The 27,350-nt window shown below is 46.7% G+C and overlaps 2 protein-coding genes across 2 annotated transcripts; both read left to right on the forward strand.

The window, feature by feature from the left end:
• The first annotated feature begins 3,726 nt into the window (after positions 1-3,726).
• Positions 3,727-23,562, forward strand: sft2d1 (SFT2 domain containing 1). The gene is made up of 8 exons (XM_056291795.1): positions 3,727-3,935; positions 4,686-4,772; positions 5,823-5,905; positions 10,874-10,955; positions 11,424-11,459; positions 11,556-11,614; positions 18,606-18,635; positions 21,553-23,562. The coding sequence occupies exons 1-8, from the start codon at positions 3,870-3,872 to the stop codon at positions 21,590-21,592; spliced, it is 483 nt and encodes a 160-aa protein (XP_056147770.1). The 5' UTR covers positions 3,727-3,869; the 3' UTR covers positions 21,593-23,562.
• Positions 23,563-25,117: 1,555 nt separating this feature from the next.
• On the forward strand, positions 25,118-26,831 carry prr18 (proline rich 18). The gene has a single exon (XM_056292222.1). The coding sequence runs from the start codon at positions 25,281-25,283 to the stop codon at positions 26,046-26,048; it is 768 nt and encodes a 255-aa protein (XP_056148197.1). The 5' UTR covers positions 25,118-25,280; the 3' UTR covers positions 26,049-26,831.
• The last annotated feature ends 519 nt before the right edge of the window (positions 26,832-27,350 follow it).

Raw genomic sequence — 27,350 nt, forward strand, 5'->3', positions numbered from 1 at the left:
TACCTTAATACCTTGCAAGTAGCAAAACAAAGAAAAACACAACTGTATTTAGTGAGGTTTAACGATCGTGAGGAAAGGAACATACTTGACCACTCCAAACATACCTGTAAACTCGAGACTCTTGGAGAGATTATACATCTAGAAAGTATAAGGGTTAAGGGAACACACACCGGACACTAATGCCAAACGATGAACTTCTTGTGCCTAAGGCAAGATTAAATATACCCGTGTCATTGTAAGTAAATTAGCCATTTAAGAAACCACTACTTGATTTCCTAACATCTGTAGCACGATGCTGTTGTTTCTAAATTACCTGCGAGCAAATTTTGCAACCTCCAAAATGTTTGCCAGTAAAAATCAACCAGTTTGAAGAGTAGTCTAAACTGAAAGTAAATTGTAACCCTGTGACCCTGTGACCCTGTGAAATATAACTATTTTAAAGAGCAAGTAGTGACCGAAAGGGTGAGATCACGGATACAAGCGGCTGAAATGAGTTTCCTCCGTAGGGTGTCTGGGCTCAGCCTTAGAGATAGGGTGAGGAGCTCGGAGTAGAGCCGCTGCTCCTTCACGTTGAAAGGAGCCAGGTAAGGTGGTTTGGGCATCTGATTAGGATGCTTCCTGGGCGTCTTTCTTTGGAGATTTTCTGGGCACGTCCAACTGGGAGGAGACCCCGGGGTAGACCCAGAACTCGCCGGAGGGACTACATGTCCAATCTGGCCTGGGAACGTCTCGGGATCCCCCAGGAGGAGCTGGAGGGCGTTGCTGGGGAGAGGGACGTCTGGAGTGCCCTACTTAGCTTGCTGCCACCACGACCCCAGCCTGGAGAAGCGGTTGATGATGAGATGAGATGAGATGAGATGAGATGAGATGAGATGAGATGAGATGAGATGAGATGAGATGAGATGAGATGAGATGAGATGAGATGAGATGAGATGAGATGAGATGAGATGAGATGAAGAGCAAGTATGGTTTGTGATAACCCCTCTGGAATAGAATGAGGCCATGATGTACAATGGTCCAGCCAGTATTTGTTAGCATGAACCCATCCATCCACCCCTATGCTGAAAAGGCAGAACGATCATACTTCAAGATATTGGGAAGAAAGTTTTCTTTATTTTAACGGTGAAGTGGTTCTCAATCAGGTCCTCGAATACCACCTGTTTTTTATTCTGCCAGGTAGTTTAAGAGTAACTAAACCCCGGACTGTTTTAATAAGTTCGTTAACATCTATACAGGTTAAAAAAAAACCACCAGGCTGGTCTTGGTACTCTGTGATGTTAGCATAGCAGGATAAATACAGCTGGAGATAGGTACTCTGTGATGTTAGCATAGCAGGATAAATACAGCTGGAGATAGGTACTCTGTAATGTTAGCATAGCAGGATAAATACAGCTGGAGATAGGTACTCTGTGATGTTAGCATAGCAGGATAAATACAGTTGGAAATAGGTACTCTGTAATGTTAGCATAGCAGGTTAAACACAGCTGCAGATAGGTACTCTGTGATGTTAGCATAGCAGGATAAATACAGCTGCAGATAGGTACTCTGTGATGTTAGCATAGCAGGATAAAAACAGCTGGAAATAGGTACTCTGTGATGTTAGCATAGCAGGATAAATACAGCTGCAGATAGGTACTCTGTGATGTTAGCATAGCAGGATAAATACAGCTGCAGATAGGTACTCTGTGATGTTAGCATAGCAGGATAAATACAGCTGCAGATAGGTACTCTGTGATGTTGGCACAGCTGCAGCTAATAACATTAATAATGAGTTTGTTGGCTGTAGGGACGCCAGCACATCTATCAACACTGACAGAGACAGCACTAACAATTGTCAATAGTACTGTCAATGCTGGTTCTATAGCACACCTAAATCATGCCTTCACATTATATATCCAAAGGCACTGCTTGCTTTTTTTTTTTACTTCAGAATCTTGCATTTACGTTGTGCTTACTAAATTTGGTTGTAAAAGCTTTGATTTTATCAAATGTTTATCCAGGACCGCCGTCCACTTCTGTTTAGTTAAGCTTCCAATACTGTTTAAGTCTTTGGCTGCTGTAGATTCCAGTTATGACATGTTGAAGGCTAATTAAAGTAATATTCCTGCCACCATGCACATAAAACATGCACAATCTGTGGTCTGTTCCTCAGGAAAGGACAGTGTGACCGAAAAGTAAAAGCCTCCCATGTTACTGTATCTTGTTTGGCGCCAGTTATGTTATTGGTAAAGACAAGAAAAAGTTTTGTGGCCTTGACGCTCAAAATGTTTTGGCTCATTCCATGCAGGAAGCCAATAATAGTCACCATTATGAAAAGAGAAAATATGTTCATGTTGATAAATTGCACGGGCTCATCTAAAGCTTCCGGTAATTACAGCCACATTATTTTTTGTTTCATACCCCCAGTTGATCTAAGTCATTTGCCTGATCAGATGGTTGAAATGTTGCTACATCAAGCTCTGAAGAGAGCAGAATTATGGAAAATTGGAAATATGCATATTTTCTTTTTTTCAGTCTGTTCTCTGTGGAATTGCAAAAATTAAGCATATGCAAGGTATTCATTCTTCTGCACTTGATATTTTGAAAACTCACCAACCAGCCATGTCAGCCAGCCAAATATGAAAGAATAAACATGCCACATTACATAAACAATGATTCTGTCAAGCTACAAATATAGCTTTGTATCAGTGCTTCTCAGATATTGACTGAGGAGTTGTTAACTTTGTACTTTGTTTCGTACTTTGTGCTAAATGGGCGATAATCTAACTGACCTGAGGTGATGAGTGCATTTTTTTTTTAAAGTGTGGCATCTAGGTATTATTACTCAAGTTGTATGAGGACACGTTCAGCAATGAGGTTGCTCATAGTAAACCTTTGTGATCTTGCTCAGTGGAGAAACTAATTGTGAGAGAAAACCTTTTTTTTAACTAAATAGGATCAATACTTTTGTTCACTGAAACAACACAATTCAAATTTTTCCAATTTTTTTTTAATGTATAGTAAAAATCATCCTTTCACCAGAAATACACATTTTCCTAAGTGCACAGCAGCTTCAGTGTCTTGTGAGGTAGCTATGCTGGTTAGGTCATACAGGACTACAGGAATTAAATCATCACATAACTACCCTTCACAGATGACATAGACAACATAGTGCAACAAACTTGGGGGGGGGGCAGAAACGTTATTAGGTCTCTGTTCTGTTGTTTTGTTTTGTTTTAATCTCCTAGGCTGGGTTGATAAATCAAAAGTGTAGCCAGTCGGTGCTAATAAGCTGCACGTTGTCGACAAGAGTATTGTAGCGAATTCGGGGGGGGGGGCAACGCGACCACAGGAACTGCCGCGGCCGGGACGCGAACCCGCGTCGCCCGCACCGCAGGAGGCCTCGCTAACCGCTAGACCAAAGGGTCAGGCGCGCGCGTCGGCGGCCAGCGCGTGTCCTTATCCGTGCACGTTACACTATTTCATTTGTCTTGCCTCGTGTGCATAACGCCACGTGGCGGCGACAAAGCAGCGAATAAGAAGTCGAACAAACGACGCCGTTCCCGAATATTCCCGAACAACTCCGAAACGTAAATGATTCCCCTAAACCCCGCTGGTGTATTTCAACACTCTCGGAGCCAAGAGCTGGCCGGGGCTCCGCCGCCCTGCAACGCTGACCCGGGGTCTGTTGTTATCCATCGTTTCCCTTTGACCCGCCAAGCTTGGGGGGGAAAAGGGGGGCGGGGAGATCAACCCGGAAGTAAAGAAGTGACACAACCGCTGGCGCTGTCGTCGAGCTTGGGAGACCGTTGATGCGAAGCTGGGGGGAAAAATCTCAGAAAGAGAGGAAGAGAACGTAAGATAATTGGAGCAGACATTCGCTCTCAACCATGGACAAGCTCCGTCGTGTTCTGAGCGGCCAGGAGGAAAATGAAGAGTTGGGTCTCACTGCACAGGTGACTCCATGCTAATGCTAATGCTAACGCGGCTGGTGTCAGGGACGCGCACATCCTGTTCAAGGATCGTCTAGTTGGGCTTTGTTTTCCAACGTCGACGCTGCCTTGGTGACATGGGGGAGGGGGGGTGGGATGAAAGTGAGGCATATTATATTATCGGGCTCATTGTTGTCACATTGAACCTGCACGTTGCTGCTAGCTAGCCGGTAAGTTAAGGCTAGCTTCCCCCTGGGGGGCTGGTCGCCAGGGTGAACTCCCATCTGTGGCGGTGAAGCTAAAGGGCGATGGCAACGGATTTGTTGTTCAGTTTTGCCCACCTCACCCCATCCCGGTGGCTGCGATCTGAACGAGCAGAGCTGCAAACGTAGTTCTTTATTCGGCAGCTAATCACATGTGTTTGTGTATTATGTTACAACTTTTTACATGCTTTCCCAAGGGGAGGACAAAACGAGGTAAGTTTTTTTTTGTACTGAAGTTTAGTAACTAGAAAGTTTGCAGTAAGGAGGGAAACCCTCACTTAAATCTGCAACACCCATCCTGTCAACTGTATCTGATTTTATTACCTATATTCTGCGACTTTGCATCATATAACGTCACTATATAAACCCTACTCTATGAACGGTGTGTGCATTAATTTTTTTGTTTTGTGTGTATTTGCTGCGCTCAAGCTTATCAGAGGGATGCATGCAGGTCATTTTATGGGGTCATGAGATTTCTTGACTTGTGACATCCTCCTATTGTTCTTACCAGATCATGGATGCCTCCACTCTCAGCTACAGTACCAGGGTGAAATGGTTTGTCATCTGTTTTGCTGCAGGCGTCCTGTGCTCTATATTTGTGAGTGTCTCTGCGTTTTATGTTCGGCATACTGGTTTCAGCTGCCCGCTGTTGACGTACCTCACACGTCAAGAGCACACAGCGGAAACATCATTGCTTACACTGTGGTAACTGCCTCTCATATGTCAAGAAAAATGATCTTGATATAAACAAGCATCACTGGGGGCACACTTGAAAAGGGAAAGCAATAAGTTTCCCATAAAAAAAAAGCTGCTTGATCAAACACAATTATTGAAAATTCAGCCCAACGTAGAAGCTATATATTTTGTGTAATATTCTAAATCTATGATATGCCTTACACTATAGCCCTGCATTGCATGTGTGTTAATGTGTTGTGTCTTCTTGTAACACGTGTCAGTATGTACTGTGAAATGGGACAGATTCCTGAACCCGAACCTTTACGATTATTTAAGATAAAGATAGCTTTGACTCTCAATAGTTGTTGAGCAAATACTTTGTTGTAGTTACTTCACTGATAGACAGATGCATGCTCTATGATGCTAAGTATAAGCTAAATGGAGAGAATCTTTAGTTTGACATCAAGTCGTGGCAGTTGCTAATAGATTAAAGCCACTACACACAGATACACATTCACTAAAAGGCTCAAACTCACACACTGATGAGAGGTGGTGAAAGGTTGGATCGCTTCCTGCTCATTGTTGATTCTTGTAAGCTGGCAGTTTCCCCTATCTGCTATAGCTATTGTAATCTAAGCGTGTTCAACCATAATTTGATTTTTATGGCCATCCAGGTAATGTTTCAGGAAATGTATTTTGTAACTTATGTAATTTAGACACTAGGGGGTGTCTATGTTCCGTAAAGGATGAGTAGCATGGCTTTCACAATTTGCTGGCAGCTATCCCTTTTCCTCCAAAAAGTAGTGAAAGCAGTAGGCCTAGTATCTCATCTCAACATATCTTTTCAAATAATATCTCAACTGAGCTAGTGCCTCAGGCTTGCTATTTTCAGTTATCTGTAGCTCTCTTATGAGTGTGTGGTCAAATAATCATTTGAAATTGTAAAATAATTTTTCTTGTGTTGTTTACACAGGGCACAGCATTGCTGTTTTTAAAAAATGGACTTGTACTTTTTGCCATCTTTTACACACTAGGGAACATTGCGTCACTAGCAAGGTAAGACTCTTGTTCTTTCGCTGAGGTATTTTCATCTCTGATAGTCTCATGATACTACTGTATGTTTCCTACCATTGTAGCATATTGCAGTTAACACAGCAACCAATACTTTCTCATTGACAAATTTGCAATTAGCCAAAATTTAATCTAAGCATTGACAAGTGCAACAGGGATGTCTTTTTAAGTTAACCCATTGTTTCACAAAAATGCTTTTCCTCCCCAAGTCACTGTGCTAGCACTTGGTATACACAACTGAGTTGTAGATTCCCGTTAAGTCAATCTTACTGATGTAGTGATTTATTAAGGATTGTTAAGATGACCTTCTTCTTGCTGCGAGGTGACTGCGCTAACTACTGCGCCACCGTACAAGAAGGTCCTGGGTTCGAGCCCCGGGGTAGTCCAACCTTGGGGGTCATCCCGGTTCATCCTCTGTGTGGAGTTTGCATGTTCTCCCCGTGTCTGCGTGGGTTTCCTCCGGGGGCTCCGGTTTCCTCCCGCAGTCCAGAGACATGTAGGTCAGGTGACTCAGCCATACTAAATTGTCCCTAGGTATGAATGTGTGTGTGTGTGTGTGTGTGTGTGTGTGTGTGTGTGTGTGTGTGTGTGTGTGTGTGTGTGTGTGTGTGTGTGTTGGCCCTGTGTGATGGCCTGGCGGCCTGTCCAGGGTGTCTCCCCGCCTGCCGCCCAATGACTGCTGGGGTAGGCGCCAGCATCCTGCGACCCTGAGAGCAGGATAAGCGGTTCGGATAATGGATGGATGTTAAGAGGACCTTAGCAAACTGTAGGAACACTGCAAATATCTTGTTTGTTTGTTGTTTTTTTGTTTTTTTTACGTTTTGTTTTTTTGTAAAATGTAAGGCCAGTAATGGTTTTAATGGATATACCTTGCTCTCCTAAAATCATTGACAAGTCGTGGCGAGGTTTGTCAAGGTGTACTATGCTGCACTTGGCAGATTGTACTGTGCACCATTCTGCTGCAAGGTTGTTGATGGAGATGAATGAGTCATAGCTCTTTTCTGTCCTCTTTACACTGATTAGCTGTTGGTCTGGGCTCAGAACTCACTACCTGAGTAGCTGTAGTGTTGTCAACATCCCTCTGATGATGCACACAGGATGTTCCAGTTTTAGCCAAATTGTCTAGGGTGCATCAAGGGCAGTAAATAATGACTTAGAAACTAGTTCTGGACTGGTACAGACTGGCAGTCTGTCTTTGACTTTTAGTTGTCTGTGAAGCTATTCCCCCCTGCTGAGTTGGACTACTTATCTTTGTTTACAAAACACATTTGGATTAGGTGGCAAATATTATAGGTTATTGCATTTGGGTAGTGTGACAGCTAAATTCACTCTTTGGTTTACTGGAGTATGAATGTGTAATTTTCTTTGTAAGTAGTTCTAGGTGACTTAGTTCACTAATGACATTGAGATTAGGTGATGGTCATTGCAATGTCCTTGAGTTAACCTCTTCACAGTTTTACGCAGAACCAGCCTGATGAAAACTCAGAATGAAAGGTGTTATGTTTCATATTTTCCAAAGCATGATTTAACTAGTAGATATCAGCAGGGGATGTGGAATGGTTCTGTTTGGGTTTTTTTTGGGGGGGGGGTACGCGCCCTTTCCTTCTCTTCTTTCGACGTTCAAAGACTCATAATGACGGAGTTTGGCTGAGTTGTATTTGTTGTCCGAGGTCTTTTCCCCTCAGAGACTCTGCCGCTTACAGTCACAGTCCAAGCTGTGCCGGGTTCGCAGTGAAACCGTCGGTACTCTGCTCATTCGAAATTGGAAGATGTCGTAAAATGTGTTGTGCTGCGTTTCCAATTTTGTCTGTCTTTTTTCCTCATTGAAGATGGAGGTCGGGGTTCAAGAAGAGCTATAAATAGCGATTTAAACACCAAAGGCTACGGCTAGTCGATTTCCTCGTAGAATTTTTAGTTCCGTCAATTTTTCCAGGCTCCTACACGATGGGGCGGATTTACTTCTTGTCCGTGTGTTGTGTAATATAAAAGACTGGTAAGTTGTCAGGTAGACATAACCTGACCCTCATTGTTTAGCTGCTGTCCTGATGTGAACATGGTCCTGGTTTTGGTAATTATAAAACAAGTTTAAAAACTCAACTAGCAGGCGTCCGGGTAGTGTAGCAGTCTATTCAGTTGCCTACCAACACGGGGATCGGCGGTTCAAATCCCCATGTTACCTCCGGCTTGGTCGGACGTCCCTACAGACACAATTGGCCGTGTCTGCGGGTGGGAAGCCTGATGTGGTTATGTGTCCTGGTCGCTGCACTAGCGCCTCCCCTGGTTGGTCAGGGCACCTGTTGCGGGGGGGGGGGGACTGGAGGGAATGGCGTGATCCTCCCACATGCTACGTCAGGTGAAAAGAAGCGGCTGGCGACTCCACATGTATCGGAGGAGACACGTGGTAGTCTTCAGCCCTCCCCGGATCGGGCAGAGGGGGTGGAGCAGTGACCAGGAAGGCTCGGAAGAGTGGAGTAATTGGGGAGAAAAAGGGGGGGAAACTCCAAAAAAAAAAAAACTCAACTTCATCAGCAGCTCAAAACATGTTACTGTTAAATTGACAATAGCGTCTTGAAAACGTAGCTGTAATAAATAGAAACTAATGTGGACTACAGCTGCCGCCGCCTCGCATCTTCCACAGGTTTCTGGCGGTCTGTTAGTGGGACGTTGTTTTCAGGGCAGGAAAATCTCTTTCAGGTGTGTGGTGTCGTATGTCCAGTATGTTTTCACAGAGATGCGCGTGAAGGAAACCGGAGCGCCGCGTGCTTTCAGAGCCTCGCATATCGTTGCCGAGCACGACTGTGTCACATATGTGGAGATGTGACGTCACGCAGCATTTGTCAATTAGGTGCGATTTTGACCACAAGCATTAAAACGGGCCCAGCGGTCTCCCTGCAGACCTGACATTACTGGAAGCAGTGGCGCCCCCAGAAATGTTTCATAGGGGGGGCCAAATGGGGCCACTGAAAATCTTGGGGTGGCACACCAAAACCAAAAGCCATGACTGAATTTCGGGAATACTATGACGCTGTTGTAGTATACTGTATAGGCTAGTTGAAAACTGTCAATATGAGAGTTAAGAAAAATATACATTATTGATTTAAATGAACAGCGCCTAATGTAAAATATCAGATAGAAGCATATGATGCATAATCAGAAGCATATTCTGCATATGCGACTCGTGACTGGGGGGGGCCAGCGGGGGGGCCTGGGATAGTATCAGAGTGGCCGTGGCCACCCCTGGCCACCCCTTGGGGGCGCCACTGACTGGAAGGCTCACGGGCGTCAACGAGGTGACATGTCTATGACACAAGTGTGAAAAACAATTACTCCCAGGTTGTTTTAGTGCTCTCTTAACTTATGTCGCTGAGTCATTTATTTATATATTATTTGCCGAGGGGTATTCTGTGAGGCTTCAGCAGATTTCTCTAGATGGGGTTTTTCTGGATTGGGATCAGACGGGCGTTACTTTGGCCTGCCACTGTTGGAATAGTGAAGCAAAGTCAGCTTTGAAGCCGGGGTTCTGCTTATGTAATTTGCCGGCCGAGCAGCCGCCAGGCGTCCTTCCGTAACGTTCAGTTTTCCTCTATGTTGACGTCAGGGACGGCAAGAGCCCGCTGTCGAGACAGCCACTGGCAAGATCCGTCGGCGGCCGCAGCCGCGTGGGAGTGAATGTCATCGGCGTTTGTCACGCCGAACACTTGACAAACCGGCGCACGCCATAAGAAGGAGTTTGCGTCAGCGCAGACGGGTCTCATGTGTCATGCGACGGCGGTGACGCGCCAGGCGGTGCGTAGACGCGCTCAGCTCAGTTCAGTCGCAGCGCTGGCCGGCTGAAGGGGAACGCCTCTCTGTGTCATCTTCTGACATCAAGCCGTTATCTCTGCCATGAAGTGGTTAGCTGCAGGAAACCAGCTTGCTCGGTCGTGGTGGGTGGGTGTGGATGTCGTGGGAGGCCTAAATTGGTCATCGGTGGTAGGGCATAGTAAGAACTGAGACAGAATGTCATAATGTAGAACACAAATTTAGATGTGGTGGGCAAAAAAAAAAGAAAAGGGGGGGGGGCGGGAGTTCTGGGAAATCAAAAGAAATTTAATTTCATTATCAATCCAAAGACCCCTAACGTGTGTAGGTGGACTTTGTATAGATGTTGTGTAATTAGCCTCCCAAACATATAGCTGAGGTGAGGATAAGCAGCCAGGAGTATGCGTTCTTCTTTAGGGATCATAGTTAACAATAATGACTGAAACTTTGATGTAGAACGGAGCCTTTGCTGGAGTTAAAGCAGTCTAACACACGGAGAAATCGCTCTGAACTGCCAGCTCGAGGCTGTGCACACTCACACACACACACACACACATACACACATACACACACACACACTGAAATGGTTTTTTCCCTTTGTTACTTACTGTGCCAAAAGCATCGTGGGTAATGTAGTACTCTTACGCAGAACTTATAGTGTGACCCCGTTTCCTTCAATAAATCTAATTAGGGATAAATCAGTCATATTATCATTCACAAGAATTAAACAATAACGTCCAAATAAAGCTGCACGGTACGCTCTCAAACAAACCTTACAACAAGGAGAGCAAACAGGACCAAGAACTCTCGTGACCTTTGTTTCAAATAACTCGCATAGATTAAATCAAAATCTACCTTTTACCAAATGCTCACATTCTGGGTGATCACAGAGGCTCCCAAATCAGAAATCAGTTGAGACTCTTGGATTTTGTGATTGTACGTAACGTTAAGAAACCACTCTAATTCTGTTTTAATGGGTTTGGACTCTTAATTGTGAGTCGCCATTCTTGAAATAATTCTTTCTGTCTTGGTAACGGGGACGTCCCCAACCCAGCCCGTGTATATAATGTGCCATGTTTTAGGAAAATTGCATGTTTCTTTTACCCTAATGTGTTATCAACTTAACCAATTTCAATTTTGTCTCGTTTGCAGCACCTGTTTCCTGATGGGACCGTTAAAACAACTGAAGCGCATGTTTGAACCAACGAGGCTGATCGCCACCGTGGTCATGCTGGTAAATACTTCCATTTGTTTTTTCTTTCAACATTTGCTCAGACTGTTAGCTGTCTCACCAAGTCTCCATGTATTTGGTGGCATATGCTTAACAAATTCATACCGACTGTAGCGTCGCATGCGGCTCTCTCTCTAAACCCGGGAAATACAAAGTACCGGGGGTTCGAGTAGCCTTAGTGTATTTATGTTGGAGTATTGGGTCATCTTCAGTTAAAGATTTGGAGCTCCCTGCCATGTGGTCTTAGGGGATTCAGAAGATAGAGGCCACGTCTTCACTGATCTAGACAACACAGTTCAGATCGTAACTGATAATCTGCCGAGTGATCTGTGATGAGTGTTTTGTTGTTAGAACCCTGGCTTCTCCTGTTGCCGTTTCAAGGAAGTCAACTGAAGTGCCCAACACTGTGGGAGTTTTGCATTTATTCTTCAGGTTTGCCAGAGGCTTACATTTCCTTTTTTCTCTCCCCAGCTCTGCCTCGTCTTGACAGTTTGTGCAGCATTGTGGGTAAGTAGGCTGAAAATAGACTGAAAGCAGCTCGGCTATGTCTTAGTTTGCCGGGAACAGATTTGGAGATTGACTGTTTTTGTTTTCTGTGCACAGTGGCAGAGAAAGGGCTTGGCCATCCTCTTCTGCATTCTGCAGTTCTTGGCGATGACTTGGTAAGTGCTTCCCGGCGCTCCCAGCCATCCTTCCACTGTAGCGCAGGTGGCGTAGTCTGTGTGACAGTCTCACCTATTTGGACACAGACACATTCACGTGACAGGGATTAGCTCCTTGGTCCAGCTGCTTCAGCTCGCTTTAACTGTCAGTAAGCTGAGGTGAACAAACTGGCAATGGACCAGTTTGATTTGCCACCTGGGTAGGTGCTGCACGTCTTGTAAATTAACTCAGAGGGCCACTGTCCTAGTGCACGTTTCCAGTGTTGGCATTCTTTGAGGACAGTCTACTTTGTGTAAATAATCGACCCTTTGTCAAGTCCGGTCCTTACCCCGTGCTGCTCGGTTGCTGTTGCAGTTAGACAAATGAGTGTCTGTTTCCACTGAAAACACGTGTTGTTTTAATTGACTTTTATTTCTATTTACGTCATGCGTTTCTTTAAACAGAATCTCTGTAATAAGACACATCTTGGGTACAGTGACTTGGCATTATGTGAATTTTTCAGGAAAACTGTTGAAATAACGGACACATTTTCTGACGCCTGAACATCATGGCTGGCACCCAGGCTGCGGACACTTGTGCTAACTGTGTACCCTCGGATCGATCTCTGACCACATTTGGAGCCAGGGGTTTCAGATATCCTCTTAATGTCAGTGACAAGGCCTTCAGTATGCCATGGAGTTTCTTTACATGATAAAACATTTACAACCATGTCCGCATGCAGACTGTATCAGATTGAAGGACATTTAGCAATCTATATGTCAGACGTAGGGCTATTACATTACAGACATATACATTACAGCATGTCTGCAACAGTTGTTATGTGCCTAAACCCTCTGGTTGGTCGGTCAGCGGACCAGTCAAAAGCCCAACAAAGGGTCACTGTTCTTGTAATGTAATTGCTTTGCATTGTAATTGCTTCGGGTATGCATGAACAGTGTAATATAATGAGCATTATGTAACGAGAGGGGATTTGAATTTTTCGATAATGGAAAATTCCATCAATTAACTTTTGCCCTAATTTCGTCAAGCAGCGACTGACGTGAGATTGTCTTACCTGCTTGGTCAGTGGTGATGCGAGTAGCCTCCAGGGCAGGCTGCCAGGCGTCTGCATGGTCCCGTGTTGTTATGGCCTCTTAAGAAAGAGGGAAGTGTCAGGAGCAGAGAGAAACCTAATTCTTTAAATTCCAAAGGTTCCTTTTTTATTCCAGGAAGCACAGACAGATGGATATTTCAGACAGTCTACGGCTGATCCCATTAGGGGTCGCCACAGCAGAACATCCGTTTCCATCTCTTCCTGCCCTCTGCATTTTCCTCTGCCATGCCACCTGCATGTCATAGTGCTAACATTCAAAGTTCCGACTCTTACCTCCACACTCCTCCCCTTCCTCCTCTCCCGCTGCCTCTGGACATGCCTTCCCCCTCTCCTTCTCCTTCACCCGACAGTAGCATAGTTTCCACCGGCACCCTGCTGGCCAACGGTACCGGTGGTGGTCACTGGTAACCCAGGCCTCGACCGCTCCGGTATGGAAATCTTTATTTATGCTCCGCATATTTGATTTGGCAAAGATTTTACGCCGGATGCCCTTCCTGGCGCATCCCTCCCGATTTATCCGGGCTTGGGACCGGCACAAAGAATGCACTGGCTCGTGCATCCTCAGTGGCTGGGTTTCATCTCACTGGCAAAGTTTCCTTTTTTCATTCCAAGAAGCACCGACGGATGGATGGTTCAGACAGTAAGTCTGTTAAATTAGAGGTAGAACACAAATAATAGTCAGTCACGGCTATACGTAGTTTGATTCCTTACAGGGTAATAGGTTTGAGATGCCCCCTACCAGTGGGTAATAAGTCCTGTCAGAGATTTACTGTGAGCATGTCGGCAATCGTGTTTTCATCAAGGTGCGTTTGCACAGCGGTGTCAAAGAATTTCCTTCCATAGGCGCATATGGGAACATATTCCCCCAGCAGTTGGAGAGAAAGGGAGTGGATGGTCTCAGCCCAGCAGAAACCCGTCACCGGCCAAGACTTTGTCGCCCATGTAATTGCTCTGCTGTCACTCTTAACGTGCTGTACAGTCATTTCCGCTGTGCCTGCGCTTCGCCTTGATTGCGAGGCGTCACCTTGGCAACTGCAAGTCCCATGTCTAAAGTCCATCGCACACACGCAGGCTGAGGACACGGTACACTCCCACGCCAGCACTCAGACGTGTCTGGTCAGTTGTGTCTCTGGGAGCTGTTATTGCTGCTGAGCCACGGAGAATGCCGGGCAAAGTCCAGTCATAGGGCTTAGCTATCAAACCTGGTTATGACTCGGCGGAACAACCCGAGGCTACTCACAGTTGAGACTGGGTGTAGTCACACAACTCCCCACATCCACCCTCACACACCAGTAGCCACCCCACATTGAAAAGGCTTATCTGACTTTTTTTTTTCCCCTCACTAACCCAAGATCAGCATTCGTACCTTCTTAAAAAGGCTTCATCAGAGCTCGGCTTCTTTTTTTTTTTCTTTTCCACTCAGCATGAGTTTATTTTCAGGTTGCATCTTACATCATATTGACTTGCACATAGTGAAATATGAACAACTGGACTTAATGGTGTTGAAACTGGAAGTTTTACTTGGTCTGTGCTGTGGCATGCCTGTGTACCGTGGTCCGTTTGTTCAGTGACTTAAATCTGGAACTTGGTTAGGGTTAGAAATTCAAATCGCTGCTGTTGTGTGTTTTTGGGGGTAAAGGGGTCCATCGAATGGCATGTGTCTGACAGTAGTTGTTCCAGCTCTCCATATATCCACGTCTATAGGACAGAAGAGGAGTGCCCTGGTGGTCAACTGAGACTGTAATCGTACCTGGGCAGACCCCGCAATTAATCCTCCAACCGCTGTACTGGATTCCTGGCATATTTTGAATAATTTAGGCGCTTGATCTCGAACCTCTCAACATATACTACCACTCAGCGTGGTTTCACATAGAATCAGCATTTCCAGTGATGGAAAACTGGTTCTGTTTCATATGTGCAAAGTGATTCTACTGTGTCTGTTAGTGTTAAGCAGCTACGTGGGTTTAAAATCAGTTGAAAGAAGTTGTAAAAAATTAAGACATTTTGTATTTGTCTAGAATGACTACATGAGTTGTAGCTGATTTCCAAATTCATATTGGAAATCAGCTGTATGTGGTTCCAGAGATTATTAGGAAATTCAAGATTAGTCCCTTCCCTAATGCTCTAGAAACTTCCCAGAATTCTCTGGGGTTGTCTATAAATTGACGGGCAATAGGTGAGCGCTGTTAGATAACTACTTGCAGGCTGAAGTGAGTTATGCAAGTTTGAAAAGGGATCATACTTGGTAAGGGGGGAAAAAAAGAAATTACTTCTGAAAACAGAAGTGCTGTTGTCAGTCTTTATAAAGAAGGCCACTCCATGAGTGTCATTGCAAAAAAGGGCAAGGTTTCATACAAGGGTGTGCAAAGGACCATTCAATGGTTCAAGCAGACTGGCAGTGTAAAGGACAGACCAAAAGCAGGGAAACCTTGGACACACATACACACACACACACCCACAATGCCGCCATCTCCTCACTCCCCAACTTTGAGCTGTCTTGACATCCGGGGCCACTTTTACGGTCGTCACGATATTACAGCTGACACATTATTTAAAGGTCTTTAGACGGTCTTTAAGAGAAGGTCCGCATACATGGTTTCTGTTATCAGCTGACTGAAGATCTTCGCTTAGACTGCCAATAAAATGCACCACAGACGATCAAATACATTTTTGTTTTGAGATATTGAGTAGCGGGGGCGGCACGGTGGTGCAGTGGTTAGCGCAGTCGCCTCACAGCAAGAAGGTCTTGGGTTCGAGCCCCAGGGTAGTCCAACCTTGGGGGTCATCCCGGGTCGTCCTCTGTGTGGAGTTTGCATGTTCTCCCCGTGTCTGCGTGGGTTTCCTCCCACAGTCCAAAGACCTGTAGGTCAGGTGACTCGGCCGTACTGAAATTGTCCCTAGGGGTGTGTGTGTGTGTGTGTGTGTGTGTGTGTCATGTGATTGCCTGGCGGCCTGTCCAGGGTGTCTCCCCGCCTGCCGTCCAGTGACTGCTGGGATAGACTCCAGCATCCCCGTGACCCTGACAGCGGGATAAGCGGTTTGGATGATGGATGTATGGACATTATTTAGAGACTCACATAGAATTTAAAAGGGAACGCCCAACGCACCACTGCTCTTTAAATATTGCTGAAGAACTGGCTCCGTGTGCCGTTGTGCTGGATCAAGTCCCTGGCAATCCCCCAAAACATCCACTGTTGCCAAAAAAATCCCTGACAGCATTCCTCTCCCCAGCTTTCATCGGCATTGCCCTGAAAAAAATCTGTTTTTTCCGGCATTTCTATTATTCAATAAAAGCTAATTAGATAAGCCAAGAATGAAGCAGCGGCGTAACGTTAACTGTATGAGGGGAGCAGCGTTGGTGTGTGAAAATTCGAATCAGGTCACATGACAGAAGTAGCCAATACTTTTTTGGGGGGGGGGATTTTTCCCACTTTTTCTCCCCAGTTGTACCCGGCCAATTACCCCACTCTTGCTGCTCCACCCCCTCTGCCAATCCAGGGAGGGCTGCAGACCACCACATGCCTCCTCCGATACATGTGGAGTCGCAAGCCGCTCCTTTTCACCTGACAGCGAGGAGTTTCACCAGGGGGGACGTAGCGCATGGGAGGATCACGCTGTTCCCCCTCCCCCCTGAACAGGTGCCCTGACCGACCAGAGGAGGCGCTAGTGCAGCAACCGGGGCACACCCACATTTGGCTTCCCACCCGCAGACACAGCCATCTGTGTCTGTAGGAACACCCGACCAAGCTGGAGGTAACACGGGGATTTGAACCGGCGATCCCCGTGTTGGTAGGCAACGGAATAGACCGCTATGCCACCTGGGCGCCCTAATACATTTTAGATAACCAGATTTGTGCTTTCTGGTAGGCTGTGTGGGGGTGGACAGGGAAGCAGTGTGTGATATGTGTGGCTACTGGTGGATTCTAATTTTTTTGCACGTTTGATGTTCAGAAGTAGGTAGGACCTGGACCCTGACAGTCTTGCCAGGTCCGTGGTCCATGCTCGGGCAACAACAAAAACCAGAAGATAAGAGATTTACACTCGGGAGGAAGAGTTGAAGCCTTACAACACCTACAGTCTCTGCAGATTTCAACATAAACGGAAATTCCTGTGTCGGTGTCAGCTGCAAAACGCCGCCTAAACCAAGCTGGATGAGATGGGCCTGTGGCCGCCAGAAAACCATTATTAAGAGGTCAAAATAAAAAAAAGGTTGGCGTGGGCTCAGAGGCATGGCCATGGAAGATGGAAAAAGGATTCACCAACCGATTAATCGAAGTATGAAATCTTTGGATCCAACCGTCGACTCTGCGGGAAGAACTTGTCAAGAAAAGGGTCGTGAGGTTCATGACGTGTGTGTCGAAGACGCGCCTACGGGCAATATTTCAGTCTAAAATTGATATACGCACAGTGGCCCAGAGGTTAGCACTGCTGCCGCACAGCATCAAGGCCCTGGGTTCGAACCCCAGGCCGTCCCGGGTCCTTTCTGTGTGGAGTCGGATGGATGGCTGGATGGTTGGATGGATGGATAGATGGATGGAATTCATTGTAAGAATACAATGACAAAATAAAGGGGCTGTCTTTCTAATCTCCCAAATGCCTAAAACTTGCAAAGCGGTGATCAAATCTCACGGTGGATTCTTTGACGAGAAATCACTAAAATAGGTAACTGTGTTGTCATTTAAAAACTTTATTTTGGCTCCCAAATACTTGAATTACCGAATAAAACATGTTAAAATAGGTTTTGGTGTTTGTTCCGTGTAATTTAAAAACCCTATTGTTGAATAAAATAGCAGGAACTACTTCAGTCACCAGTGGTTATATGGCAGTTGCCTCCAGTAGAAGACTGCATACTTAGTGTTTGGCTTTTGTGTTTGTCTGATGAGCCGTCGGCTGATAGATTAGTTTACCTCCTCAGTCCGCACAGGGACGCTGGTCTAATCCACCGGCCCGGGTGTGTCAAAGATGCTGGTGTGCTTTAGTGGCTATAATCCTTTTAATTATGTTGATGCATCATTAAGTGCACATATTTACACTTTGCTGTGTTAAATTACACCACTAAAGAGAGATTTAAGACGGCGCCTGTTAAATCCCATGGTAATCTGAATATGCTAATGATGTGTGGTGATCTGGAAGTCTGCCTTTATTAAAGGTACAGTTGGTACAACATTGGATGCATTTCAGACACTAACTGCATCCGTGTTTAGGTGGCAAAGGAACAAGATAAGATTCTTTTCTTTCATGAAAATACAACAACGGGTAGTGTGTAATGATTTATGTTTGTCGGGGTGGTTAACACCATGCCTGAGGAATAGGAACTGAGAGAAGTATTTACAAGAAAACACAGATGCGCAGCAGCGTTCAATGGGGAAGTGAAAAAGCCTTTGCTATTATATGTTTGGATTTTATATCTTCATATTTGATATTGTATAATTTGATATAGACTTAAATTAATCTTCCCTGTTCAAGAGGCTATCATGCAGATAAAATTTGCATGATAAATTATTTATGCCCTGTGACGGCCTGGCGGCCTGTCCAGGGTGTCTCCCCGCCTGCCGCCCAGTGACTGCTGGGATAGGCTCCAGCACCCCCGCCACCCTGAGAGCAGGATAAGCGGCTTGGATAATGGATGGATCATTTAATATTAATTAATGTAATTCATTATTATTATATATTTTCACATTTTGACGTTGTACTGAAAGTATGACAGCCTCATAGGCTGTAACAAACTGTGTTTGGTTCTGAATCATATTTTATTGACCTTTCGAGTTGTTAAATGCTTCAGAAGTGCTCATTGCCACGTTTTACCTGTTGTGTTACTGAGCGTCCTCTCTTTCTGTCGGTGATTTAATGTGTCGGCATCGGCTGTGACTCTGCCCTGTTCTTGTCTTCTCTTTCAGGTATAGCATCTCCTACATTCCATTCGCCAGGTGAGAAAACCAGCGTCATGTGCTAACCTTTGACCCACGTCTAGTTGGTGATGTATATACCTGCTGTCATTATGAAGTTTACATTCACGCTCAGCCGTCAGTGAGGTCAGTAATGACTCGAGTACAAGTCACTTATCCAGTTGTACTTTTTAGCAAGACTGAGCTCCAGTGGCCACTGCATTTTTTTCCTCCCTTTGTCTCCCCAATTGTACTTGGCCAATTACCCAACTCTTCCGAGCCGTCCCGGTCGCTGCTCCGCCCCCTCTGCTGATCCGGGGAGGGCTGCGGACTACCACATGCCTCCTCCCATACATGTGGAGTCACCAGCCGCTTCTTCTCACCTGACAGTGAGGAGTTTCGCCAGGGGGACGTAGCGCTTTGGAGGATCACGCTATTCCTCCCCAGTTCCCCCTCCCCCCCTGAACAGACGCCCCGACTGACCAGAGGAGGCGCTAGTGTGGCGACCAGTACACATGCCCACACCCGGCTTCCCATCTGGAGACACGGCCGATTGTGTCTGTAGGGATTCCTGATCAAGCCGGAGGTAACACAGGGATTCGAACCAGTGATCCCTGTGCTGGTGGGCAACGGAATAGACCGCTACGCCACCCGGATGCCCAGCCACTGCATTTCTAAAGAAAAATGAAGGAAAGCTGGATGTTCAATCTGGAATTTCTATAATGGAGACTGTAATAGTCAGCTGAGGCTGTAAGAGATCCACATACATCTGTGGGTTGAGCCGTTGGTGGGAATCCAGATGCCGTACATCTCAACATGTCAACACACAACAGACGGGCCTTTTTTAAACGGGCCACACACAAACACAATGTGTGGAATACGATATGGCGGTCCTTGAATAAAAAACATGTTTTTATTTACCTCTAAACATCACATCAGCCTGTTTTCCTTCGCCATATGGCTGTAATCCCCCCCGGGGGCGAGGCCAGGCACCCAGTGTGACACAAATGGCAGCTTGTTTGTTTGCCGCCCCTCTGTATTTTAGCCCGTAAAGCTATTTGCTTAATGCAGAATATCAACAGGAGTCACATTTTGTGCGGTAATACCTTTACAGTCAGTGCTTCAAAATATTCAGCCCAAGGTTTGGCGTCGTGTTCGTTGCAGTGAGCTTGTATTCAGCTCTTTGAAAACCCCGACCCCCGTTCAGAGGTTCCACGTTAACTTCCAAGATCAGCAGGTTAACGCTCAGATCTTAGTCTGAGGTCATCTGACACCACCTTAAAAAACAATAATGTGGTGGCCAAGCGATTAAGAGTCATCATGTGGGATTGCTCCTGAGGTTCGGGGGGTTTGCTCGGAGCCGTGTGGCTCAGCATCTCGCTGCTCCCCCAAAACAAAAGAACAGAGCCCTGATGTTGTTTTTGCCAGTCCAGCTGTGAACGGGGTTATCTCTTATTGAATGACACCCCCCCAGAATAAGTGCCCCCTCGTATGTGGGAGACCCTGTAATCGGTCCTGACAGCTGAGAGACCTCCCACGAGCACCTCTCCCGTCCCCTCCCCCACTGAATACTAACACGAGAAAGTCGAGACAAAGACCGTCCCTGTTCCAGCCGTCTAAAGCAACAGTCTGCGTGGAAAAAAATGCACATTTTTACTGGTCCTTGCACGCTGCATTTTGAAGCTGACTTTTTATTTGAGCTTTTTGTTGTTAATTGATGTTTGTCTATTTTTGACCCCATTTTTGTTTGTGTTTATTCCTTGTTTCTAATCACAGATTTATTTTCCTCTCCGTTTAAGCCTCTTGCTTTAATCCATTTTTCATTATGTTAGAATTGGATTATTCCGCCTTTTATTGTTTGCCATGTTATCTTTCTCTACGGCATACTGTCATAAAAACAAAGTATTTACCCCCCGCCCCCCCCCCCCCCCAGCCCTTCCTCATACTTGTCCACAATCAGTCAAACAATACCTGATGCCTGATGTCTTGTTCAGCCCAACACCACATGGCCGGTTGAGCTGATCCCTTAATGTATTTTACCTCGTCGTCTCTATTTATAACCTCGCACACTCGCAGACGGCAGTAAAACCTGCTGCATGTGGTCCTCTCAGCATGCCGGGGCACCCGCTACTCAGCTGTTTCATCAGAAATGGGGGACGTCTGGCAAAGTTATCATTTATTCATGCAGCATTTGTTTTAAAAGCAAAAATAGCAGCATCCCCTGAGGTACAAAACTCAAACCTGGGGCTGTGTGGGGTGCGGCAAACAAGGATTAACAAGGGACGCTGATGCCGAGTGTTCTTTGTATGCGCCTCAGGGAGGGATCAGAGCAGTAGAGGGAGTGGGTCACCTGTCTACCCGCCAACCCCCTCTCCTCAAAGATGAGTTCTGAACCCCCATCACTACCACCATCTCCACCCTTTTTCAAATTTTTTTTGTATTGCTTTATTTATTTATTTTGTATTTAACTAACTGGTTTCACACTTCCGCCACTGAAATTCCAGCGTGGCAGGAAAAGTCTGCATGGCAACACACCGATGGCGAGAGCATCAGTGCTGGAGGAGCACAAGAGGCAGCGGTCTGCTGTTGCCTTGGTGACGGCTTGCATTGCATCATCCCTCCACTTACAGTACCTGTAAGAGGGGGAGACCCGTCACTCTGAATGTGTAGTGACTCCCCGCCAAAACACGTTCACTTATTCATGATCAGCCCCACCCAAGCCGCGATAACAAAGGCAGGAAGTGTGCTTTTCTCATCCCCCTTTTAGTTTGGTATGCATGACAGACGTTTAGGAATTTGTGCCGGAAAATTATGAAGCCCTCGTTTGTTCCTGGTTAATACAAAACAAACCACACCGTGGTTTTCCCTTTTTAATGCTTTTGCTTTTTGTTTCATGATCAGCAGAAATGTGGATATTGTTCGTGATTCAAGCCATTTGTTTTTTTCTCTTTCTTCTCAGGGACGCGGTAATCAAATGCGTCACCACCTGTCTGAGTTAAAATGCCCAAGTCCACCATCTCACACGAAGACTGGTCCCAGTATACAAACTGCAAGCACCGTGGTGCTGTAAAATATCTATGTTGTCTACACACTCACAGTAACTATCAGACTCCTTAACGTTGTTGTTTTAATACTGTGAAATTTCTCTTTCAGCGTTTTGCTGGCTTGTGCTTAATATTACATCACCAATCATCAGTGTGTTATGTTTGATATGAGAAAGATGAGAGTTTTTTACTTTATATATTTAAAGAAATTCCTATTTTCTTTTGCATTTTTTTTTACCATTTAAGTGCAGGGAAATGACTAAACTTTGCTATACAGTACCTGTAAATACTGAGTGCCTTACTGTTTTTCTTCAGTGTCCACTGTCATATGGAAAGACTTTTGCTTGCATAAGGAAAAAAAAAACGTATTTAATTTGTCTCCCGCTTCTTCAGTGTGTTTTAAGACGTTTTTCCCAGATATGTTCTTCTGTCGCCGTTGAGCGTTGTCCTGCCGCTGGCAACAGAAGCCCTGCACACAGCGCTACACAAGAACACATCATATCAAGTGCCGCCATACCAGCAGCCCGAGACAAAGACCCACAGAACTGTCTAGTCTAATAGCGCCGCTGTGAAGGTACACTGATGTAAGCCCCACCTCACCCCACCCGATCAGATTACCTGAAAAAAGGGGTTCTTTTTATTTCCTTTTTTTTCCTGTTTTTTAATGCTTCTCGGATGTTGTAATGACTCGCTTTCATCGTGCTTTTCTGAGCATGGTGATTTTGACGTGACCTAATAACCCAATATACCTTGCACCGGGCTCCCTCTCTCGCTTCGCGATGGCACAGCCTCCGAGGATGCGGTTGCCATGACAACCCCCGAACATCCATAAGCTCGGCCCATCAGCCCCCCCCCCAGTCTGCTCTATTTATTGTCACATGGCACACGGCCCATTATGTTAATGAGAAAGCGTGTCCCATGTTATGGAACACCTTGGATTATGCCACCGGTGGTTTTATAGAAGGTCATGAACCTTTTTGCAGCTTTTGCCGCACAGCGAACAAAGGAATTTAAAGCTGTGTTACGTGTTACTCCTCGCATATTTTAAGCCCTGCAGTAACTCATTAACCCATGTAATGGCACGGGGATTATACTTGAGGTTTTCCAAACATGCCTCTAGGTTTTCTTTGTACTTTATGCTCGCTATTAACCGGCGTTCACATCTTGAGGAATGCTGTGCCCTCAGCCCCCCCCTCCCCCCCCACCACCATCCCATCACCACCAAAGTCATGCAACACCCACATCGTTTCATTAGGTGGTTGTATAATGTAATGGCGGATTAACAAGGACAAATCTCCTCTCTGTAGTACTTGTTCAACACAGTTGGCACAAAGTCAGCAAATCCTTAGCCTGCCATATTGGTTATCCAAGTAATCTTAAAGGGATGAAATGACTCGGGACTCGATTCTCCTCCTGAGTTAGGGGATGTTGGCTGTTTGTGGAATGAGTTGTCTTTTCTCATCGTTGAGCATTTTGATTTTTTTGATTTTTAATTTGCAGTTGCAATAAAATTGAAAGATAAAGAGGAAAGACCCCAGACCGGCATTTTGAGTTTCTGTCAACATCCTGTTACTCGGGTCTTATCTCCTCCCGGCTCATCTTAGCCTTATACGTTGGACGATACCTTGTGATCGTGTTTTCCCTCATCTGAAAGAAGTCGCCAAAAAAGTAATTACACACCGAGAGTCTTGCTCGCCTCCTCTCCACGTGTTCTCTGAAGATTGAAGACGCTTGTAAAATTTAATAAATAATGCTGTTTTACACACTTGTTGACTGCCGTGCCAGTTTCAACTGTCAAATTAGCAAACTTGTACACAGTTCTCCACTTTTAATCACCTATCTTGGCAAATCTGTATGTTTATATTTTCAGCATGCTTACCACGGATGATTAAGGCTGTTTATTGATTTATTGGATGGTCAAAATGGTTGATAAATTGACTGACAAATGTAAAATGTGTCTTCCGGGCCACAAATTTATGCCTCCATACGTAGGCCTATAGGAAATGGGTATATGTTGATATGTTCTTCGTCTTCCACCCGAGGAAACGGTGGTGAATGGACAGATAACACCAGAAATCAAGAGGAGTCCATGTTTGTATGTTTCTCTAGAGCAGTGGTTCTCCACCTTTTTGGGGTCCTGGACCCCCTGCGTATTTTTGATCTACCCCGAGGACCCCTCCACCTGATCTTGGGGGAGGGGGGTTGCAATTTGATAGAAACAGTAGAAACTGCATTTTAAATTGCATTATAGCATTTATTCACTCTTTGGGGCAAAAATAAGAGCTTTCAGTTGTAACTTAGATATAGTTAACAAAACAGAGTTCTTATGCAGTAACTCTCAGATATATGTAACAACAGAATATGTATTCAGTAACTTTCAGATATATGTAACAAAACAGAATATGTATTCAGTAACTTTCAGATATATGTAACAACAGAATTCTTATGCAGTAACTTTTAACAATGTAAACGGGAGCGAGATCTCTTATTAAAATACAATAAATGACACTTGTGAAACAGATGTAATTAGAGAAAAAAGTCCTGTTACCCTTTATAGTTTAGGCAGATAAAGGTCTCAGTCACATTTGAGTAAAATAATCCTATTTCTATAAATGTCATAGGATCTTTTTTTTAAAGATATTTTATTTTCACGGACCCCTTGCAATTACACCACGGACCACTAGGGGTCCGCGGACCCCCGGTTGAGAAACACTGCTCTAGAGGACTTGGATTAACCGTGCAGTCTCATACATGTGTGTATTGGCTCCCCAGACTCACAAACGAACTATTCCCAGCATGTGCTGACTGCCACTACGTCGATCAGTAAAAACGTAGTCAAGGACTTCTGCACCGATCAACATGTTCCCAGATCCTGACCACCCTGACCTTTACTCCCCCAACCCATATACGTATAAACTCAACCGCCTCTAACGCGATGCCTGACCTTTCACCTGCCTACGTTTAACCACGTGTGATCTGCTGGTGGCCCAGCACGTCCTCGGCATGTGCGGCGTGTGTGAAAGAGGGTGATGCGTTGGCGTGCAGCTGAGCGTGTGTGTGGTGACGCCGGGGGGGGCGGGGGGGGTGGTGTACTGGCCTGTCTGTCACTGAACCAGTGCAGCCACAACATTACGCAGTGTGGGAACTCATCAAAACGTGTATATATGTTAGAATAGTGTGGGGGGGGGGAGAGACAGTGTGGGGGGAGACTGTGTGGGGGGGGGCAGTGTGGGGGGGGGGTTTCTTCCCCACCATAAAGTAAAAATATAAGCTTGCTGTCATTGGGCCGCAGCGGAACACGTGGGCCGGCGGGCTGCTGGAGGGGTACAGAAGGACGGGGAGGGGGGGTGCGTTTAAAGGCTGGGATGACATCACCGCCGTCTTTATGTCGGGCCTTTGTTTAGCCGCGTGCTGTTTCTAGCCACGCCCTCCCGTCCGCGTGGCATAAAAGGCAGACCGGCTTCCACGGCATCGCACACACACACACACATACGCACGCAGGTGCAGCAGCGCAGCCGGCCCCGCCCCTTTCACGCCGCAGGAGAATGCGCGCGGCGCTGCCCGGCGCACCGCCGTCTCGTGTCGTCTCGCTCCGCGCTCGGGCGACGTCCTCGCGCCGTGACCGCGCTCCTCCGTTCCCAGAATGCCTTTCCCGCCGATTCACCTCCACCAGCGGCTCTCCTCCCCCGGCAGGGAGCTCTTCGGGAAGAAGAAAGCCGGCGCGGCGCCCCCGCCGCCCGGCACATCCGGCGAGGAGAAGGAGCGCGACAGGGAGAAGTTCCCCGCGTCCTGGACCTCGGCGAATCTGAGGAACCTGGGCCGGAAGCCCAAACCGCCGAAAGCCAAGAGCCCCGTCCGCCGGCTGTCGGCCGGCCAGGACGCTCCGCGGCAGGACGAGGCGCGCCGGCCGGCGGCGCCCAAGGCGCGCTCCAACTCCGCGGAGTCCGCCTCCCGCCGGGGCAGCAAGCAGTCGTCCCGCAGCTCCCTGGGCAGAGACGAGGCGGAGAAGGAGGCGCGGTTCACCCTGAGTCTCACGCCCGAGGCCATCCTCGTCATCCAGAAGCGCAACCTGGAGAAGCAGATGCTGGCCCGGCAGCAGAAGTGCTGCGCGTCGGCGGACTTCCGGCACAGGCGCGTGTTTCCGTCCAGGAAGGCGCACGCCGGCGCCAGGGGCGGCGCGCCGGCCGCCAGGCCGGAGGAGGCCGGCCAGCAGGACATCACCGCCATCGTGAAGATCTCCTTGCTGAACGACCAGTACAAGTACGACGACGTGGAGTACGAGGAGGAGGACGCCGACGTGGACGAGACGGTTGTGCGCAAGTGCAAGGAGTGGCTGCGGGGCGTCGAGAGCGCGGCCGCCTTCGGCAGAGTGGACAGACTCGCTGCCCTGTCGCACCTCAAAGGCTGCTGATGACGCCGGACTCCGGGTCGGACCTCCTTTCCTGTGCCGTGTGCCCGGAGCCAAAGCGGCGACAGCCCCGGGAGGGCACTTAACGCCTCTGCTTCCTCCTCCTCCTCCTCCACACATGTTGTTTTGCGAGTGTATAGCCTATGTAATGTCTACATTATATATGTATATATGTATGTATAGATTTTGTCCCTTTTGCACATGATGTCGCCTCGGACCCGGGCGCCCGTGTGAAGGAATGTGTCGTTAACCCCGCCCGCTCCCTTTTGTGTCCGTAAACGGGGTGGTTGTCACGGCAACGGGGTTTACGCGCCGTCCCCTTGGAGACCGAATCCGACTTGTTGCCCGCTCCTATCAGGGGCGCTTGTTTTGTTTTTTTACATCTTTTGTATAGAGGGGGGGGGGTTAACTGTTTAATATGTACAGTAGGCTCTTTAATATTTGTACCGTCTAATGTTTGGAAGTAAAACGTTTCCCGTCTACACCGGCGTGAACGACCCTTCAAACCCCCCCCCTCCCTCCTCCTTTAAAGAGGGGTTCTGCTTGGCAGGAGCGCAGACCACCGCTCATCTGGTCCCGTCACCGGGGGGAGCCTGCAGGGACCCTCCGCTGCCGCCAGGGTCGCTGCAGCTGCCGGGGCATTAGCCGCTATAAGCGCTTGACTCTAGGTCCCTATCTCTTGTCTTGTGTCGTGTCTCTATGTGCCTTTTTACGGTGTGTGTGTGTGTGTGTGGCAGGAGTCCACGTGTTTTGGTTTTTATACATGCACCGGAAATTAAAACTCCTAATCCGTCCAGCTCGACCCGCGAGCAGCCAGAGCCTCTTTGTTTTCCGTCCGCAGTGACGCGCTGGCTTCAGAATACACAGCAGTGATGAATGACTGTCACTATGTGGGGGGGGGTTTATCTTACGTCATCTTAGTTTTAAGGAAGTACGGATGGATGTATGTACTTTACTTTTCCATGCAGTGGGCCACATCTGTTGCACTGACCATTAAACCGAACCATATGAAAGGTATTCGAAGGAAACAACAGGGCTGCCGCAGGCCCTGCTCCTAACTGACCTCTCTCATTGGGGGACATTTTATTAGTGTGTGTGTGTGTGTGTGTGTGTGTGTGTGTGTGACCTGATATAGCGCTGTGTTGGCGATGTTCCCATGGCATCATAATTAGCTAATGTTGCTCCGGGACCATCATTACAATAGTCCAATCACGTTGTTGTGAAGGCCTAAATTTAACCCTAACCTCAATTTAACCCTAACCTTAATCTAACACTTACCTTGACCGATAGCTAACCTTAGCTTAA

This window comes from Lampris incognitus, chromosome 13 (assembly GCF_029633865.1).
Source record: "Lampris incognitus isolate fLamInc1 chromosome 13, fLamInc1.hap2, whole genome shotgun sequence".
NCBI lineage: Eukaryota > Metazoa > Chordata > Actinopteri > Lampriformes > Lampridae > Lampris > Lampris incognitus.

Coding starts and splice junctions, on each gene's coding strand:
- sft2d1 (XM_056291795.1), top strand. CDS start 3,870: ATGGACAAGCTCCGTCGTGTTCTGAGCGGCCAGGAGGAAAATGAAGAG. Junction 3,936..4,685: donor AGTTGGGTCTCACTGCACAG/GTGACTCCATGC, acceptor TGTTCTTACCAG/ATCATGGATGCCTCCACTCT. Junction 10,956..11,423: donor TCGCCACCGTGGTCATGCTG/GTAAATACTTCC, acceptor TTCTCTCCCCAG/CTCTGCCTCGTCTTGACAGT.
- prr18 (XM_056292222.1), top strand. CDS start 25,281: ATGCCTTTCCCGCCGATTCACCTCCACCAGCGGCTCTCCTCCCCCGGC.